This window comes from Salvelinus fontinalis, chromosome 7 (assembly GCF_029448725.1).
Source record: "Salvelinus fontinalis isolate EN_2023a chromosome 7, ASM2944872v1, whole genome shotgun sequence".
Taxonomy (NCBI): domain Eukaryota; kingdom Metazoa; phylum Chordata; class Actinopteri; order Salmoniformes; family Salmonidae; genus Salvelinus; species Salvelinus fontinalis.
This window is the reverse complement of record NC_074671.1, coordinates 2,498,908-2,515,485: the sequence shown is the minus strand read 5'-3', so window position 1 is coordinate 2,515,485 and position 16,578 is coordinate 2,498,908. Positions and strand designations below refer to the sequence as shown.

Genomic DNA, 16,578 nt, shown 5'->3' with positions numbered 1-16,578 from the left:
CTACGTATAGATACTACTACATATAGATTATACTACGTACTACTACATATAGATACTACCACATGTAGATACTACTACATACTACTACATATAGATACTACTACATACTACTGCATATAGATACTGCTACATATAGATACTACTACATACTACTACATATAGATACTACTACATACTACTACATATAGATACTACTACATAGTACTACATATATATATATATATATATATATATATATATACTACACACAACTACACAGTGGTGGAAAAGTATCCAATTGTCATACCTGAGTAAAGTAAAGATACCTTAATAGAAAGTTACTCATGTAAAAGTGAAAGTCAGCCAGTAATATACTACTTGAGTAAAAGTCTTAAAGTATTTGGTTTTAAATATATGTCAGTATTAAAAGTACATGTAATTGCTCAAATATTATTAAGTATCAAAAATAAAGGTAAAGGTAAAAGTACAAATAATTTCATATTTCTTATATTAAGTCAATCAGATGGCACAATGTTATTGTTTTTTAAATTTACGGATAGCCTGGGGTACACGCCAAAACTCATCATTTACAAACGAAGCATGGGTGTTAAATGAGTCCTCCAGATCACAGGCAGTAGGGATGACCAGGAATGTTCTCTTGATAAGTGTGTGAATTAGACCATTTTTCTGTCCTGCTAACCATTCAAAATGTACTCTTGGGTGTCAGAGAAAATGTTTGGAGTAAGAAGTACCTCGTTTTCTTTAGGAATGTAGTGAAGTAAAATCAAAAGTAGTCAAAAATATAAATAGTAAATACCCACAAAAACGACTTAGTGGTACTTTAAATTATTTTTACTTTAAAGGTACATTAAACCACTGCTTCTACATATAGATACTACTACATATAGATACTACTACATATAGATACTACTACATATAGATACTACTACATATAGATACTACTACATATAGATACTACTACATATAGATACTACTACATATAGATACTACTACATATAGAAACTACTACATATAGATACTTCTACATACTACTACATATAGATACTACTACATACTACTACATATAGATACTACTACATATAGATACTACTACATACTACTACATATAGATACTACTACATATAGATACTACTACATATAGATACTACTACATATAGATACTACTACATATAGATACTACTACATATAGATACTACTACATACTACTACATATAGATACTACTACATATAGATACTACTACATATAGATACTACTACATATAGATACTACTACATATAGATACTACTACATATAGATACTACTACATACTACTACATATAGATACTACTACATATAGATACTACTACATATAGATAATACTACATATAGATACTTCTACATATAGATACTACTACATATAGATACTACTACATATAGATACTACTACATATATATATACTACTGCATACTACTACATATAGATACTACTACATATAGATACTACTACATATAGATACTACTACATACTACTACATATAGATACTACTACATATAGATACTACTACATATAGATAATACTACATATAGATACTTCTACATATAGATACTACTACATATAGATACTACTACATATAGAAACTACTACATATAGATACTTCTACATACTACTACATATAGATACTACTACATACTACTACATATAGATACTACTACATATAGATACTACTACATACTACTACATATAGATACTACTACATATAGATACTACTACATATAGATACTACTACATATAGATACTACTACATATAGATACTACTACATATAGATACTACTACATACTACTACATATAGATACTACTACATATAGATACTACTACATATAGATACTACTACATATAGATACTACTACATATAGATACTACTACATATAGATACTACTACATACTACTACATATAGATACTACTACATATAGATACTACTACATATAGATAATACTACATATAGATACTTCTACATATAGATACTACTACATATAGATACTACTACATATAGATACTACTACATATAGATACTACTACATACTACTACACCTGCATTGCTTTGGGGTTTTAGGCTTTTAGGTTTCTGAACAGCACTTTGAGATATCAGCTGATCTAAGAATGGCTATATAAATACATTTGATTTGATTTGATTTGACATATACACTACCGTTCAAAAGTTTGAGGTCACCTCTCCACTGTTGACGTTGAGATTGGTGTTTCGCGGGAACTAATTAATGAAGCAGCCAGTTGAGGACTTGTGAAGCGTCTGTTTCTCAAACTAGACACTCTAATGTACTTGTCCTCTTGCTCAGTTGTGCACCGGGGCCTCCCACTCCTCTTTCTATTCTGGTTAGAGACAGTTTGCTCTGTTCTGTGAAGGGAGTAGTACACAGCATTGTACGAGATCTTCAGTTTCTTGGCTATTTCTCGCATGGAATAGCCTTCATTTCTCAGAACAAGAATAGACTGATGAGTTTCAGAAGAAAGTTATTTGTTTCTGGCCATTTTGAGCCTGTAATTGAACCCACAAATGCTGATGCTCCAGATAGTCAACTAGTCTAAAGGACAGTTTTATTGCTTCTTTAAAAATCTGTAGTTTACAGCTACAATAGTCATCTACAACATTAACAATGTCTACACTGTATTTCTGATCAATTTGATGTTATTTTAAGGACAAAAAATGTGATTTTCTTTCAAAAACAAGGACATTTCTAAGTGACCCCAAACTTTTGAACGATAGTGTAGATACTACTACAAATAGAAACTACTACATACTACATAGATAATACATACATGATACATACATACTACACACTGATATAGTCTATACCCTTCTGCAGTAAAGTGGGATGGAGACTGTAATAAAGATATTATATATAGATATTACTGTTATATAGATATTACTGGATACTATCCTACTGTATACTAATATAAATACTCTTTCTGCTCAGGAATGTATCATTGGATTTAGGTTAAACGTTGGGTGAAAACGATATGAAACGTTGCTGACTTTATAAATCAGTTTTCCACGTTGATTCAACGTCATCACATTGAATGTTTTAGTTGAAATGACGTGGAAACAACGTTGACCGGTTTTTGCCCCGTGGGAAGTATGTGGGTTACGGAGTTGAAGCTATACGAAAGAGACTATTGACCGAAAGTAATCTGACCTTGGCAAGGTCCATTGAAGGTAGTGTGTCCATGGAACTACCTGCTAAACAGAGTTAAGTTCATCAGGAGACAGTGAAATGAAGACAACATGCCTCCGCTGTGGTAACAAGAGCCCTCGGTGTCTACATGCTGGCGTGAGGACATGGATTGTCCAGCCTGTGGTATTAAAACAAAAAGAGAAAATATAGAAGACTGAAAACAAGAAAGAGACTTTCCAACAAAAGAAAAATAATAAAACTGGACAGTATATATAATATTATATGTTAATTAATAGTAGTATCTAGTATGTACACTGAACATAAAAATGAAGAACACCTGCTCTTTCCATGACAGACTGACCAGGTGAATCCAGGTGGAAGCTGTGATCCCATATTGACTTGTTAAATCCACTTCAATCAGTGTAGATGAAGGAGAGGAGACAGGTGGCTAAAGAAGGATTTTTAAGCCTTGAGACAATTGTGTGCCATTCAGAGGGTGAACGGGCAAGACAAAATATTTAAGTGCCTTTGAACGGGGTGTGGTAGTAGATGCCAAGTGCACCGGTTTGGTGTCAAGAACTGCAACACGGCTGGGGTTTTCACACTCAACAGTTTCCTGTGTGTATCAAGAATGGTCCACCGCCCCAAAGGACATCCAGCCAACTTGTCACAACTGTGGGAAGCATTGGCGTCAACATGGGCCAGCATCCCTGTGGAACTCTTTCGACAGCTTGTAGAGTCCATGCCCCGACGAATTGAGGCTTTTCTGAGGCTAAAGGGGGAGGGTGCAACTCCATATTAGGAAGGTGTTCCTAATGTTTGTTATACTCAGCGTACGTTGATGGGGGAATTGTCTCTGTTCTCAGGGTCCTGATTGAGGATCTGCAAGCTCAGATGGAAGAGCAGCTGGACAACAGAACCCCAGACCCCAGAACACACAGCTACACCAAGTACAACAGTTGGGACAAAGTATGTCTCTCTAGCCTTCTCGTTCTATCTCTCGCTCGCTCGCTCTCTCTCTGTCAATATATCCTAATACAACAGTTGGAACAAAGATACTATCTCTCTCGCTACCACTGTCTCTCTCATCCCGTTCTCTCTCATCCCGTTCTCTCTCATCACGTTCTCTCTTATCCCGTTATCTCTCATCCCATTCTCTCTCGTCCCGTTCTCTTTCATCCCGTTCTCTCTCATCCCGTTCTCTTTCATCCCGTTCTCTCTCATCCCGTTCTCTCTCGTCCCGTTCTCTCTCATCCCATTCTCTTTCATCCCGTTCTCTCTCATCCCGTTCTCTCTCATCCCGTTCTCTCTCATCCCGTTCTCTCTCATCCCGTTCTCTTTCATCCCGTTCTCTCTCGTCCCGTTCTCTCTCGTCCCATTCTCTCTCGTCCCGTTCTCTCTCGTCCCGTTCTCTCTCTCTCTTTCTCTCTCATCCCGTTCTCTCTCGTCCCGTTCTCTCTCGTCCCGTTCTCTCTCGTCCCGTTCTCTCTCGTCCCGTTCTCTCTCGTCCCGTTCTCTCTCTCTCTCTCTCTCTCATCCCGTTCTCTCTCATCCCGTACCCTTTCATCCCGTTCTCTCTCATCCCGTTCTCTCTCGTCCCGTTCTCTCTCGTCCCGTTCTCTCTCGTCCCGTTCTCTCTCGTCCCGTTCTCTCTCTCTCTTTCTCTCTCATCCCATTCTCTCTCATCCTGTTCTCTCTCATCCCATTCTCTCTCATCCCGTTCTCTCTCATCCCGTTCTGTCTCATCCCGTTCTCTCTCATCCCGTTCTCTCTCATCCCGTTCTCTCTCATCCCGTTCTCTCTCATCCCGTTCTCTCTCATCCCGTTCTCTCTCATCCCGTTCTCTCTCATCCCGTTCTCTCTCATCCCTCGATCTATGTGTGTCTCCAGATCCAGGCATGGATCTCCTCCATCTCCTCCTCTAACCCCGACCTGATCAGCCGTCAGGTGATCGGAAACACCTACGAGGGACGTCCCATGAACGTTCTCAAGGTATTACTCACTTTATTGTCAACATTTATTGATACTGTTGTTGAATAGTCTGGACAGTGGTCTATGAAATAGTCTGGACAGTAAGTCTATGAAATAGTCTGGATAGTGGTCTATGAAATGTTCTAGCCTACTCTGGTTACCATTTTGGATCATAGCAGCTCTTATCCAGAGTATTATTATTATTATTATCCAGAGTAACCTTGAACGACATGTAGTCTACTTCATTCTCAACAACACAAACCTGTTGAAATAAAGATTATTAAATTAGTAAAAAACGTATCTCTACAGATCGGTAAGAAGTCCAGCTCCACCAAGCCCTCTATCTTCCTGGACTGTGGTATTCATGCCAGGGAGTGGATCTCCACCGCTTTCTGCCAGTGGTTCGTCAAGGAGGTGAGGCTCACAGAATGACATAGTATAACTCATTTAATAGGATATCAATGGACGCACCGTGACAATTCTATAATCCTACATCATATCATCTATATGCCCAGCTAGCACATTTTGTTCCTTGGAAGTTGTAGGAACGTATGTTTTTGGTTTCACAACTGGTTGTTGGAACGTTTCCTGAACATTTTTAAAACGTTCTGAGAACAGAAGTGAAAAATGTTGCTTGTTCTGAGAATGTTTATTTTTAGGTTGCAGGGAGGTGGTTCTGAGAACGTTTATTTTTAGGTTGCAGGGAGGTGGTTCTGAGAACGTTTTTCTCTGGTTCCTTGACAGTTTTCCTCTGGAGTTTTTATTAATGCTCTGCGAACAGACATTATTGGTGATTTGAACGTTTTTGAATAACTTCTTTAACTTTCACTGAATGTTAGCTTATTTTGTGTTACCTTTAACTCCAAGCTCAGATATAAATGAATTTCCTTCGGGCATTAATCATGTAAATACATGTATTTTTTTATTGCGACACGGCATCAGAGAGATTTAACCCTATAATCTTGTGTTCTCTATCCGTGGAATTAGCCCAGTGCACCACCAGGATACTATGGTATGCTTTTTTAGACATACAAAGCTGTTCATTTTAGTCTATTCAAACAGACCCCATGTCAAAGGAAACAAGCGCTCAGGTGAGGCCAATTAGTGGGCGTGGCAAACACACCTGAACACACTTAACAAGATAAAGGCTAAAGAGATTTTTGTTGATGCTGAGAACGGAATGTATAGGTTTTTAAATAACATTCTTAGAACGTTCTCTGAACGTTACTAAAGTTCCCTTGTGTTTTTTAATGGAAAGTTTTCTTAACGTTCTCGGAACAATTTGAGAACATGACTTTAAATCGATCCACGAGGAAGCCTGTGGGAAACTATGGTGGAGTACTGAAATTCCCTCAGAAGAACACTGTTTCTTAAAGTCCTCTGAACTATTTGAGAACATTCCCAATGACAAACCAGTTGAAGAACGTTCCTACAACATTACCAAAATGAAGAGTAACCATGTTTGAAATTTCAGGAAAAGGTTTGTTAAAGTAATGAAATACCAATATATATATATTTTTTTGCCAAGTTCCTTAAATGTGCTGAGAATGTTCCAAAGCTAAGCAACTATTCTGCACCGTTCCCAGAACGTTGTGGGAAGGTTGTATGCAAAATAACCATAGGACAGCAGCACTCTCACCAATCTCTAAGAAAAAGATGATTCTCAGAACGTTATGTACTAGCTGGGTATATTATCCTCTTCCTCCATCGAAACAGTTCAGAGCTCAAATTCATAACCCTCTCACTCTCTTCTTCCTCTCTCCCTCTCCTTCTCTTCCTCCTCCTTCCCAGGCTCTGTCCACCTACGGTAGTGACTCTGAGATGACCGGCCTGCTAAACCAGATGGATGTCTATGTTCTGCCCGTCTTCAACATCGACGGATACGACTTCACCCACAAAAGCGTACGCTTTCCTTTAGCCGTTAGCCATTAACTGTTAGCCAGTTAGCTGCTAGCCATTAGCCAGTTAGCCGTTAGCTGTTAGCCAGTTAGCAGTTAGCCGTTAGCTGTTAGCCAGTTAGCTGTTAGCCAGTTAGCTGTTAGCAGTTAGCCGTCAGCTGTTAGCCAGTTAGCTGCTAGCCATTAGCCAGTTAGCCGTTAGCTGTTAGCCAGATAGCAGTTAGCCATTAGCTGTTAGCCAAAAGTACACTAATTGCTGTTATACTGCATTACCTGATTATTGACACTGCCTGATTTCTGATGGCAAAGATGTGGTGTTTAACTATTCATTATACAGTATGTGATCAAATAAAATAAAATAATATTAGTCACATGCGCCGAATACAACCGGTGTAGACCTTACAGTGAAATGCTTACTTACAAGCTCCTAACCGACAGTTCAGTTTCAAAAATCTAAAATCAAAACTACAAGAGAACACAGACAGACAGACAGACAGACAGACAGACAGACAGACAGACAGACAGACAGACAGACAGACAGAGCACACAGACAGACAGACAGACAGACAGACAGACAGACAGACAGACAGAGCACACAGACAGACAGACAGAGCGACAGACAGACAGACAGACAGACAGACAGACAGACAGACAGAGCACACAGACAGAGCACACAGACAGACAGACAGACAGACAGACAGACAGACAGAGCGACAGACAGACAGACAGACAGACAGACAGACAGAGCACACCGACAGACAGACAGACAGACAGACAGACAGACAGACAGACAGATTGATGTGTGTTGTGGCTCGGTGTGTGTTTTGGACCTGCAGAACAGGATGTGGAGAAAGACCCGCTCCAGGATGTCTGGTTCCAGCTGCATCGGTGCTGATCCCAACAGAAACTGGAACGCTGGATGGTGCAGTGAGTACAGTCATATATACAGTAACATGTGTATTTATATAGAGTTACAGTATAGTGTATTTATATAGAGATACAGTATAGAGGTGTATTACTATAGAGATACAGTATAGAGGTGTATTTCTATAGAGATACAGTATAGAGGTGTATTACTATAGAGATACAGTATAGAGGTGTATTACTACAGTATAGAGGTGTATTACTATATAGATACAGTATAGAGGTGTATTACTATAGAGATACAGTATAGAGGTGTATTATATAGAGATACAGTATAGAGGTGTATTTCTATAGAGATACAGTATAGAGGTGTATTTCTATAGAGATACAGTATAGAGGTGTATTACTATAGAGATACAGTATAGAGGTGTATTTCTATAGAGATGCTGTATAGAGGTGTATTTCTATAGAGATACAGTATTGAGGTGTATTTCTACAGTATAGAGGTGTATTTATATAGAGATACAGTATAGAGGTGTATTTCTATAGAGATACAGTATAGAGGTGTATTATATAGAGATACAGTATAGAGGTGTATTACTATAGAGATACAGTATAGAGGTGTATTTCTATAGAGATACAGTATAGAGGTGTATTACTATATAGATACAGTATAGAGATGTAATACTATAGAGATACAGTATAGAGGTGTATTTCTATAGAGATACAGTATAGAGGTGTATTATATAGAGATACAGTATAGAGGTGTATTACTATAGAGATACAGTATAGAGGTGTATTTCTATAGAGATACAGTATAGAGGTGTATTATATAGAGATACAGTATAGAGGTGTATTATATAGAGATACAGTATTGAGGTGTATTTCTACAGTATAGAGGTGTATTTCTATAGAGATACAGTATAGAGGTGTATTTCTATAGAGATGCTGTATAGAGGTGTATTTCTATAGAGATACAGTATAGAGGTGTATTATATAGAGATACAGTATAGAGGTGTATTACTATATAGATACAGTATAGAGGTGTATTATATAGAGATACAGTATAGAGGTGTATTACTATAGAGATACAGTATAGAGGTGTATTTCTATAGAGATACAGTATAGAGGTGTATTATATAGAGATACAGTATAGAGGTGTATTACTATAGAGATACAGTATAGAGGTGTATTTCTATAGAGATACAGTATAGAGGTGTATTTCTATAGAGATACAGTATAGAGGTGTATTTCTATAGAGATACAGTATAGAGGTGTATTACTATAGAGATACAGTATAGAGGTGTATTTCTATAGAGATACAGTATAGAGGTGTATTTCTATAGAGATACAGTATAGAGGTGTATTATATAGAGATACAGTATAGAGGTGTATTTCTATAGAGATACAGTATAGAGGTGTATTTCTACAGTATAGAGGTGTATTTCTATAGAGATACAGTATAGAGATGTATTTCTATAGAGATACAGTATAGAGGTGTATTTCTACAGTATAGAGGTGTATTACTATAGAGATACAGTATAGAGGTGTATTACTATAGAGATACAGTATAGAGGTGTATTTCTATAGAGATACAGTATAGAGGTGTATTACTATAGAGATACAGTATAGAGGTGTATTTCTATAGAGATACAGTATAGAGGTGTATTACTATAGAGATACAGTATAGAGGTGTATTACTATATAGATACAGTATAGAGGTGTATTTCTAAAGTATAGAGGTGTATTTCTACAGTATAGAGGTGTATTACTGTATAGATACAGTATAGAGGTGTATTGCTACAGTATAGAGGTGTATTATATAGAGATACAGTATAGAGGTGTATTACTACAGTATAGAGGTGTATTACTATAGAGATACAGTATAGAGGTGTATTTCTATAGAGATACAGTATAGAGGTGTATTATATAGAGATACAGTATAGAGGTGTATTACTATAGAGATACAGTATAGAGGTGTATTACTATAGAGATACAGTATAGAGGTGTATTTCTATAGAGATACAGTATAGAGGTGTATTTCTATAGAGATACAGTACAGAGGTGTATTTCTATAGAGATACAGTATAGAGGTGTATTATATAGAGATACAGTATAGAGGTGTATTACTACAGTATAGAGGTGTATTTCTACAGTATAGAGGTGTATTACTATATAGATACAGTATAGAGGTGTATTATATAGAGATACAGTATAGAGGTGTATTACTATAGAGATACAGTATAGAGGTGTATTTCTACAGTATAGAGGTGTATTTCTACAGTATAGAGATGTAATACTATAGAGATACAGTATAGAGGTGTATTACTATAGAGATACAGTATAGAGGTGTATTTCTACAGTATAGAGGTGTATTACTATAGAGATACAGTATAGAGGTGTATTACTACAGTATAGAGGTGTATTACTATAGAGATACAGTATAGAGGTGTATTACTATAGAGATACAGTATAGAGGTGTATTTCTACAGTATAGAGATGTAATACTATAGAGATACAGTATAGAGGTGTATTTCTATAGAGATACAGTATAGAGGTGTATTTCTACAGTATAGAGATGTAATACTATAGAGATACAGTATAGAGGTGTATTACTATAGAGATACAGTATAGAGGTGTATTACTATAGAGATACATTATAGAGGTGTATTTCTACAGTATAGAGATGTAATACTATAGAGATACAGTATAGAGGTGTATTTCTATGGAGATACAGTATAGAGGTGTATTATATAGAGATACAGTATAGAGGTGTATTACTATAGAGATACAGTATAGAGGTGTATTACTATAGAGATACAGTATAGAGGTGTATTACTACAGTATAGAGGTGTATTACTATAGAGATACAGTATAGAGGTGTATTTCTATAGAGATACAGTATAGAGGTGTATTACTACAGTATAGAGGTGTATTACTATAGAGATACAGTATAGAGGTGTATTTCTATAGAGATACAGTATAGAGGTGTATTATATAGAGATACAGTATAGAGGTGTATTACTATATAGATACAGTATAGAGGTGTATTACTATATAGATACAGTATAGAGGTGTATTTCTATATAGATACAGTATAGAGGTGTATTTCTATAGAGATACAGTATAGAGGTGTATTATATAGAGATACAGTATAGAGGTGTATTACTATATAGATACAGTATAGAGGTGTATTACTATATAGATACAGTATAGAGGTGTATTTCTATATAGATACAGTATAGAGGTGTATTTCTATAGAGATACAGTATAGAGGTGTATTACTATAGAGATACAGTATAGAGGTGTATTATATAGAGATACAGTATAGAGGTGTATTACTATAGAGATACAGTATAGAGATGTATTTCTATAGAGATACAGTATAGAGGTGTATTACTATAGAGATACAGTATAGAGGTGTATTTCTATAGAGATGCTGTATAGAGGTGTATTATATAGAGATACAGTATAGAGGTGTATTTCTATAGAGATACAGTATAGAGGTGTATTTCTATAGAGATACAGTATAGAGGTGTATTACTATAGAGATACAGTATAGAGGTGTATTACTATAGAGATACAGTATAGAGGTGTATTACTATAGAGATACAGTATAGAGGTGTATTTCTATAGAGATACAGTATAGAGGTGTATTACTATAGAGATACAGTATAGAGGTGTATTACTATAGAGATACAGTATAGATTCCCGAAGCACTAAATCTATGTTCAACTCTGTAGGAGAGAGATACATCTTTAGAGGCATAGCATTCATCCAATATAACCTTTCACCCTAACCTCTCCTCTCTCCTCTCTCCTTTCACCCTTCTCCTCTCTCCTTTCACCCTAACCCATGTCCTCTCCTCTCTTCTCTCAGCCACTGGGGCCTCCTCCAACCCATGCAGTGACACATTCTGTGGCTCCTCACCTGAATCTGAGATCGAGGTGAAGAACGTTGCTGACTTCATCCGTAGGAACAAGTCCTCCATCAAGGCCTACCTCACCATCCACTCCTACTCTCAGCTGCTGCTCTTCCCCTACTCCTACACGTTTCAGCTGGCCGAGCACCACAGCGAGCTGGTCAGTACCTACCCCCTGACCCTGACCACTAACCCTGACCCTAACCCCTAACCCTAACCCTGACTCTAATTCATAACCCCTAACCCTAACCCTGACTCTAATTCATAACCCCTAACCCTTAACCCTGACTCTAATTCATAACCCCTAACCCTAACCCTGACTCTAATTCATAACCCCTAACCCTAACCCTGACTCTAATTCATAACCCCTAACCCTTAACCCTGACTCTAATTCATAACCCCTAACCCTAACCCTGACTCTAATTCATAACCCCTAACCCTTAACCCTTACACCTGAAGATCTGGCCGAGCACCACAGCGAGCTAGTCAGTACCTACCCCCTGACCCTAGACCATAATCCCTGACCCTAACCGATAATCCCTGATCCTAACCCATAATCCCTGACCCTAGCCCATAATCCCTAACACCTTAAAATGAGTCGCTTTAAAGACATACAATTCACAAACTACCCCATCCAGACAGATATCTAATACCCCTCCTATAACCACCCCATCCAGACAGATATCTAATACCCCTCTATAACCACCCCATCCAGACAGATATCTAATACCCCTCTATAACCACCCCATCCAGACAGATATCTAATACCCCTCTATAACCACCCCATCCAGACAGATATCTAATACCCCTCTATAACCACCCCATCCAGACAGATATCTAATACCCCTCCTATAACCACCCCATCCAGACAGATATCTAATACCCCTCTATAACCACCCCATCCAGACAGATATCTAATACCCCTCTATAACCACCCCATCCAGACAGATATCTAATACCCCTCCTATAACCACCCCATCCAGACAGATATCTAATACCCCTCTATAACCACCCTCATCCAGACAGATATCTAATACCCCTCTATAACCACCCCATCCAGACAGATATCTAATACCCCTCTATAACCACCCCATCCAGACAGATATAACCACCCCATCCAGACAGACTCCTCTCCTCTCCCCCTCCTCTCCTCACACCCTCCTCCTCTCTCCCTCTCCTCTCCTCACACCCTCCTCTCCTCACACTCTCCTCTCCCCCTCCTCTCCTCACACCCTCCTCTCCTCACACCCTCCTCTCCTCTCCCCCTCCTCTCCTCTCACCCTCCTCTTCTCTCCCCCTCCTCTCCTCACACCCTCCTCTCCTCACCCTCCTCTCCTCACACCCTCCTCTCCTCACACCCTCCTCTCCTCACACCCTCCTCTCCTCACACCCTCCTCTCCTCTCCCCCTCCTCTCCTCACACCCTCCTCTCCTCACACCCTCCTCTCCTCACACCCTCCTCTCCTCTCACCCTCCTCTCCTCACCCTCCTCTCCTCACCCTCCTCTTCTCTACCCCTCCTCTCCTCACACCCTCCTCTCCTCTCACCCTCATCTCCTCACCCTCCTCTCCTCACCCTCCTCTTCTCTCACCCTCCTCTCCTCACACCCTCCTCTCCTCTCCCCCTCCTCTCCTCTCCCTCTCCTCTCCTCTCCCCCTCCTCTCCTCACCCTCCTCTCCTCACCCTCCTCTCCTCACCCTCCTCTCTTCTCCTCTCTTCTCCTCACCCTCCTCTCTTTTCCTCTCTTCTCCTCACCCTCCTCTCCTCACCCTCCTCTCTTCTCCTCTCTTCTCCTCACCCTCCTCTCCTCACCCTCCTCTCCTCACCCCCTGCTCTCCTCACACCCTCCTCTCCTCACACCCTCCTCTCCTCACACCCTCCTCTCCTCTCACCCTCCTCTCCTCACCCTCCTCTCCTCACCCTCCTCTTCTCTACCCCTCCTCTCCTCACACCCTTCTCTCCTCACACCCTCCTCTCCTCTCACCCTCATCTCCTCACCCTCCTCTCCTCACACCCTCCTCTACTCTCACCCTCCTCTCCTCTCCCCCTCCTCTCCTCTCCCCCTCCTCTCCTCTCCCCCTCCTCTCCTCACCCTCCTCTCCTCTCCTCTCTAACCCAGCCACTCATAGTACCAAGGTTCTTCCAGTTCTTCCGTTGTCTGTAGATGGAACACGTTTGACCCCTGTATTGTACCGTTGTGGGTTACATCAAATACCAATTTCTAATGTTTTAAATCTAAGGCAATGATCCCTGTCCATCAATCTCTTCGTTCCTATTGTCCGTCCATCTCATCTGTCTGTCCATCCATCCTCTAATCCCCCTGTCTCTGTCTCTGTCTGTCTCTGTCTGTCTCTGTCTGTCTCTCTCTCTCTCTGTCTATCTCTCTCTCTCTCTGTCTCTCTCTCTGTCTATCTCTCTCTCTCTCTCTGTCTCTCTCTCTGTCTATCTCTCTCTCTCTCTCTGTCTCTCTCTCTCTCTCTCTCTCTCTCTCTCTCTGTCTCTCTCTCTCTCTCTGTCTCTCTCTCCTGCTGTAGATGACTGTTGCTGAGGGAGCTTCCAAGGTTCTCCGTAGTCTGTATGGAACCGAGTACACCAGCGGCCCTGGAGCTGCTACCATTTGTGAGTACAAGACCATGGCTACACCAGGGCTGTGTGCTTATGCTTTAAATCGCCTTTTATCGAGATCTGCGGTAGCTTCAGTACATCTCTACATTTGATCATCCAGGATATGAACCCGTAGTGACTGAGTGATTAGGCCCATGTCCTCTCCTCTCCTGTCAGTCTCTGAGTTGATGTATATTTAGCTGTGTAGTGTGAAGCTGTGTAGTGTGTAGTGTGTAGTGTGAAGCTGTGTAGTGTGAAGCTGTGTACTGTGTAGTGTGTAGTGTGTAGTGTGAAGCTGTGTAGTGTGTAGTGTGTAGTGTGAAGCTGTGTAGTGTGAAGCTGTGTACTGTGTAGTGTGTAGTGTGTAGTGTGAAGCTGTGTAGTGTGTAGTGTGTAGTGTGAAGCTGTGTAGTGTGAAGCTGTGTACTGTGTAGTGTGTAGTGTGTAGTGTGTAGTGTGTAGTGTGTAGTGTGAAGTGTGAAGTGTGAAGCTGTGTGTAGTGTGCAGTGTGTAGTGTGTAGTGTGTAGTGTGAAGCTGTGTGTAGTGTGTAGTGTGTAGTGTGTAGTGTGTAGTGTGTAGTGTGTAGTGTGAAGCTGTGTGTAGTGTGTAGTGTGTAGTGTGTAGTGTGAAGCTGTGTGTAGTGTGTAGTGTGTAGTGTGTAGTGTGTAGTGTGTAGTGTGTAGTGTGAAGCTGTGTGTAGTGTGTAGTGTGTAGTGTGTAGTGTGAAGCTGTGTGTAGTGTGTAGTGTGTAGTGTGTAGTGTGTAGTGTGAAGCTGTGTGTAGTGTGTAGTGTGTAGTGTGTGTAGTGTGTAGTGTGTAGTGTGTAGTGTGCTGTCCTTGCTATAGCGCGATCCTCCAGGATATCCCCCATAATAGGTTTCTCCTGATATCTCCTCCCCCTCAGACCCTGCTGCCGGTGGCTCTGATGACTGGGCCTACGACCTGGGGGTGAAGTACTCCTACACGTTTGAGCTGCGTGACACCGGGCGGTACGGCTTCCTGCTGCCGGAATCTCAGATCAAGCCCACCTGTGAGGAGACCATGCTGGCCGTCAAGTACATCACCAGCCACGTGCAGAAGAACCTGTACTAGAGGGAACCAATCAGAACCCCTCCACCGCCCAGCAGGGACACATGTCATGTACATCACCAGCCACGTGCAGAAGAACCTGTACTAGAGGGAACCAATCAGAACCCCTCCACCGCCCAGCAGGGACACATGTCATGTTTTCTCCTTGACAACAAATAATAAAACAAGCAATATGTTTAATCTCACATCTCCTCTCTGATTCTAATGCTTTCTTTTGTCAATTAGTTGTTGAGTTATGGTCCAGACAGAGTGAACTAATGGACTGAGTATAGAAGCAGATAGTATATTCTGGTCCAGACAGAGTGAACTAATGGACTGAGTATAGAAGCAGATAGTATATTCTGGTCCAGACAGAGTGAACTAATGGACTGAGTATAGAAGCAGTTTGTATCTTCTGCTCTACTTAATCTACATCTATTCTGAAAATCCCACTCAAATCATCTATAATCATATTGAAGGAATATCTTTTGGGAAAAGCACTCATCTCAAAGTAGCATTTTCAGTCTATTTACACGTTCTCTTGATTCAAATGAGAATGGTGAGAGAAACAGAGGGAGAGAAAGAAAGAGTGAGTCCGTGAGAGAGGGACTGAGAAATAGAGAAAGAAAGAGAGGTCTGAGGATTCATTGTGGGTTTATTCCCAGAGTCTCAGGGGCCCCCTATAGAGTCCTGGCTTTCAGCCAATGAGGAGGGGGCATCTATCCGCCCCTAAGGATTTGGGTCCGGCAGCAGTAACACAGGACTTGACAGCCATAGAGCAAAGTACGATCTCCATGGCAGCACCTCAAGCTCGCCTGACCAATCACAGATCTACTGTCTGTCTGTCTATTTCATGGGAACCAATCACAGATCTACTGTCTGTCTATCTATTGCATGGGAACCAATCACAGATCTACTGTCTGTCTATCTATAGCATGGGAACCAATCACAGATCTACTGTCTGTCTGTCTATTGCATGGGAACCAATCACAGATCTACTGTCTGTCTATCTATAGCATGGGAACCAATCACAGATCTACTGTCTGTCTGTCTATTTCATGGGAACCAATCACAGATCTA

The 16,578-nt window shown here is 40.3% G+C and overlaps 1 protein-coding gene across 1 annotated transcript in view; it reads left to right on the top strand.

Annotated features, from left to right (window-relative positions):
• cpb1 (carboxypeptidase B1 (tissue)) overlaps positions 1–15,704 on the top strand; it is a 21,141-nt gene extending 5,437 nt beyond the window's left edge. Inside the window, exons 4-11 of the mRNA XM_055928060.1 lie at positions 4,038–4,140; positions 5,062–5,163; positions 5,452–5,556; positions 6,934–7,044; positions 7,877–7,967; positions 11,784–11,986; positions 14,360–14,444; positions 15,335–15,704. Coding sequence (XP_055784035.1) covers positions 4,038–4,140; positions 5,062–5,163; positions 5,452–5,556; positions 6,934–7,044; positions 7,877–7,967; positions 11,784–11,986; positions 14,360–14,444; positions 15,335–15,522 — 988 coding nt within the window. The 3' untranslated portion in view covers positions 15,523–15,704. The remainder of the gene's footprint in view (positions 1–4,037; positions 4,141–5,061; positions 5,164–5,451; positions 5,557–6,933; positions 7,045–7,876; positions 7,968–11,783; positions 11,987–14,359; positions 14,445–15,334) is intronic.
• Positions 15,705–16,578: the final 874 nt, after the last annotated feature.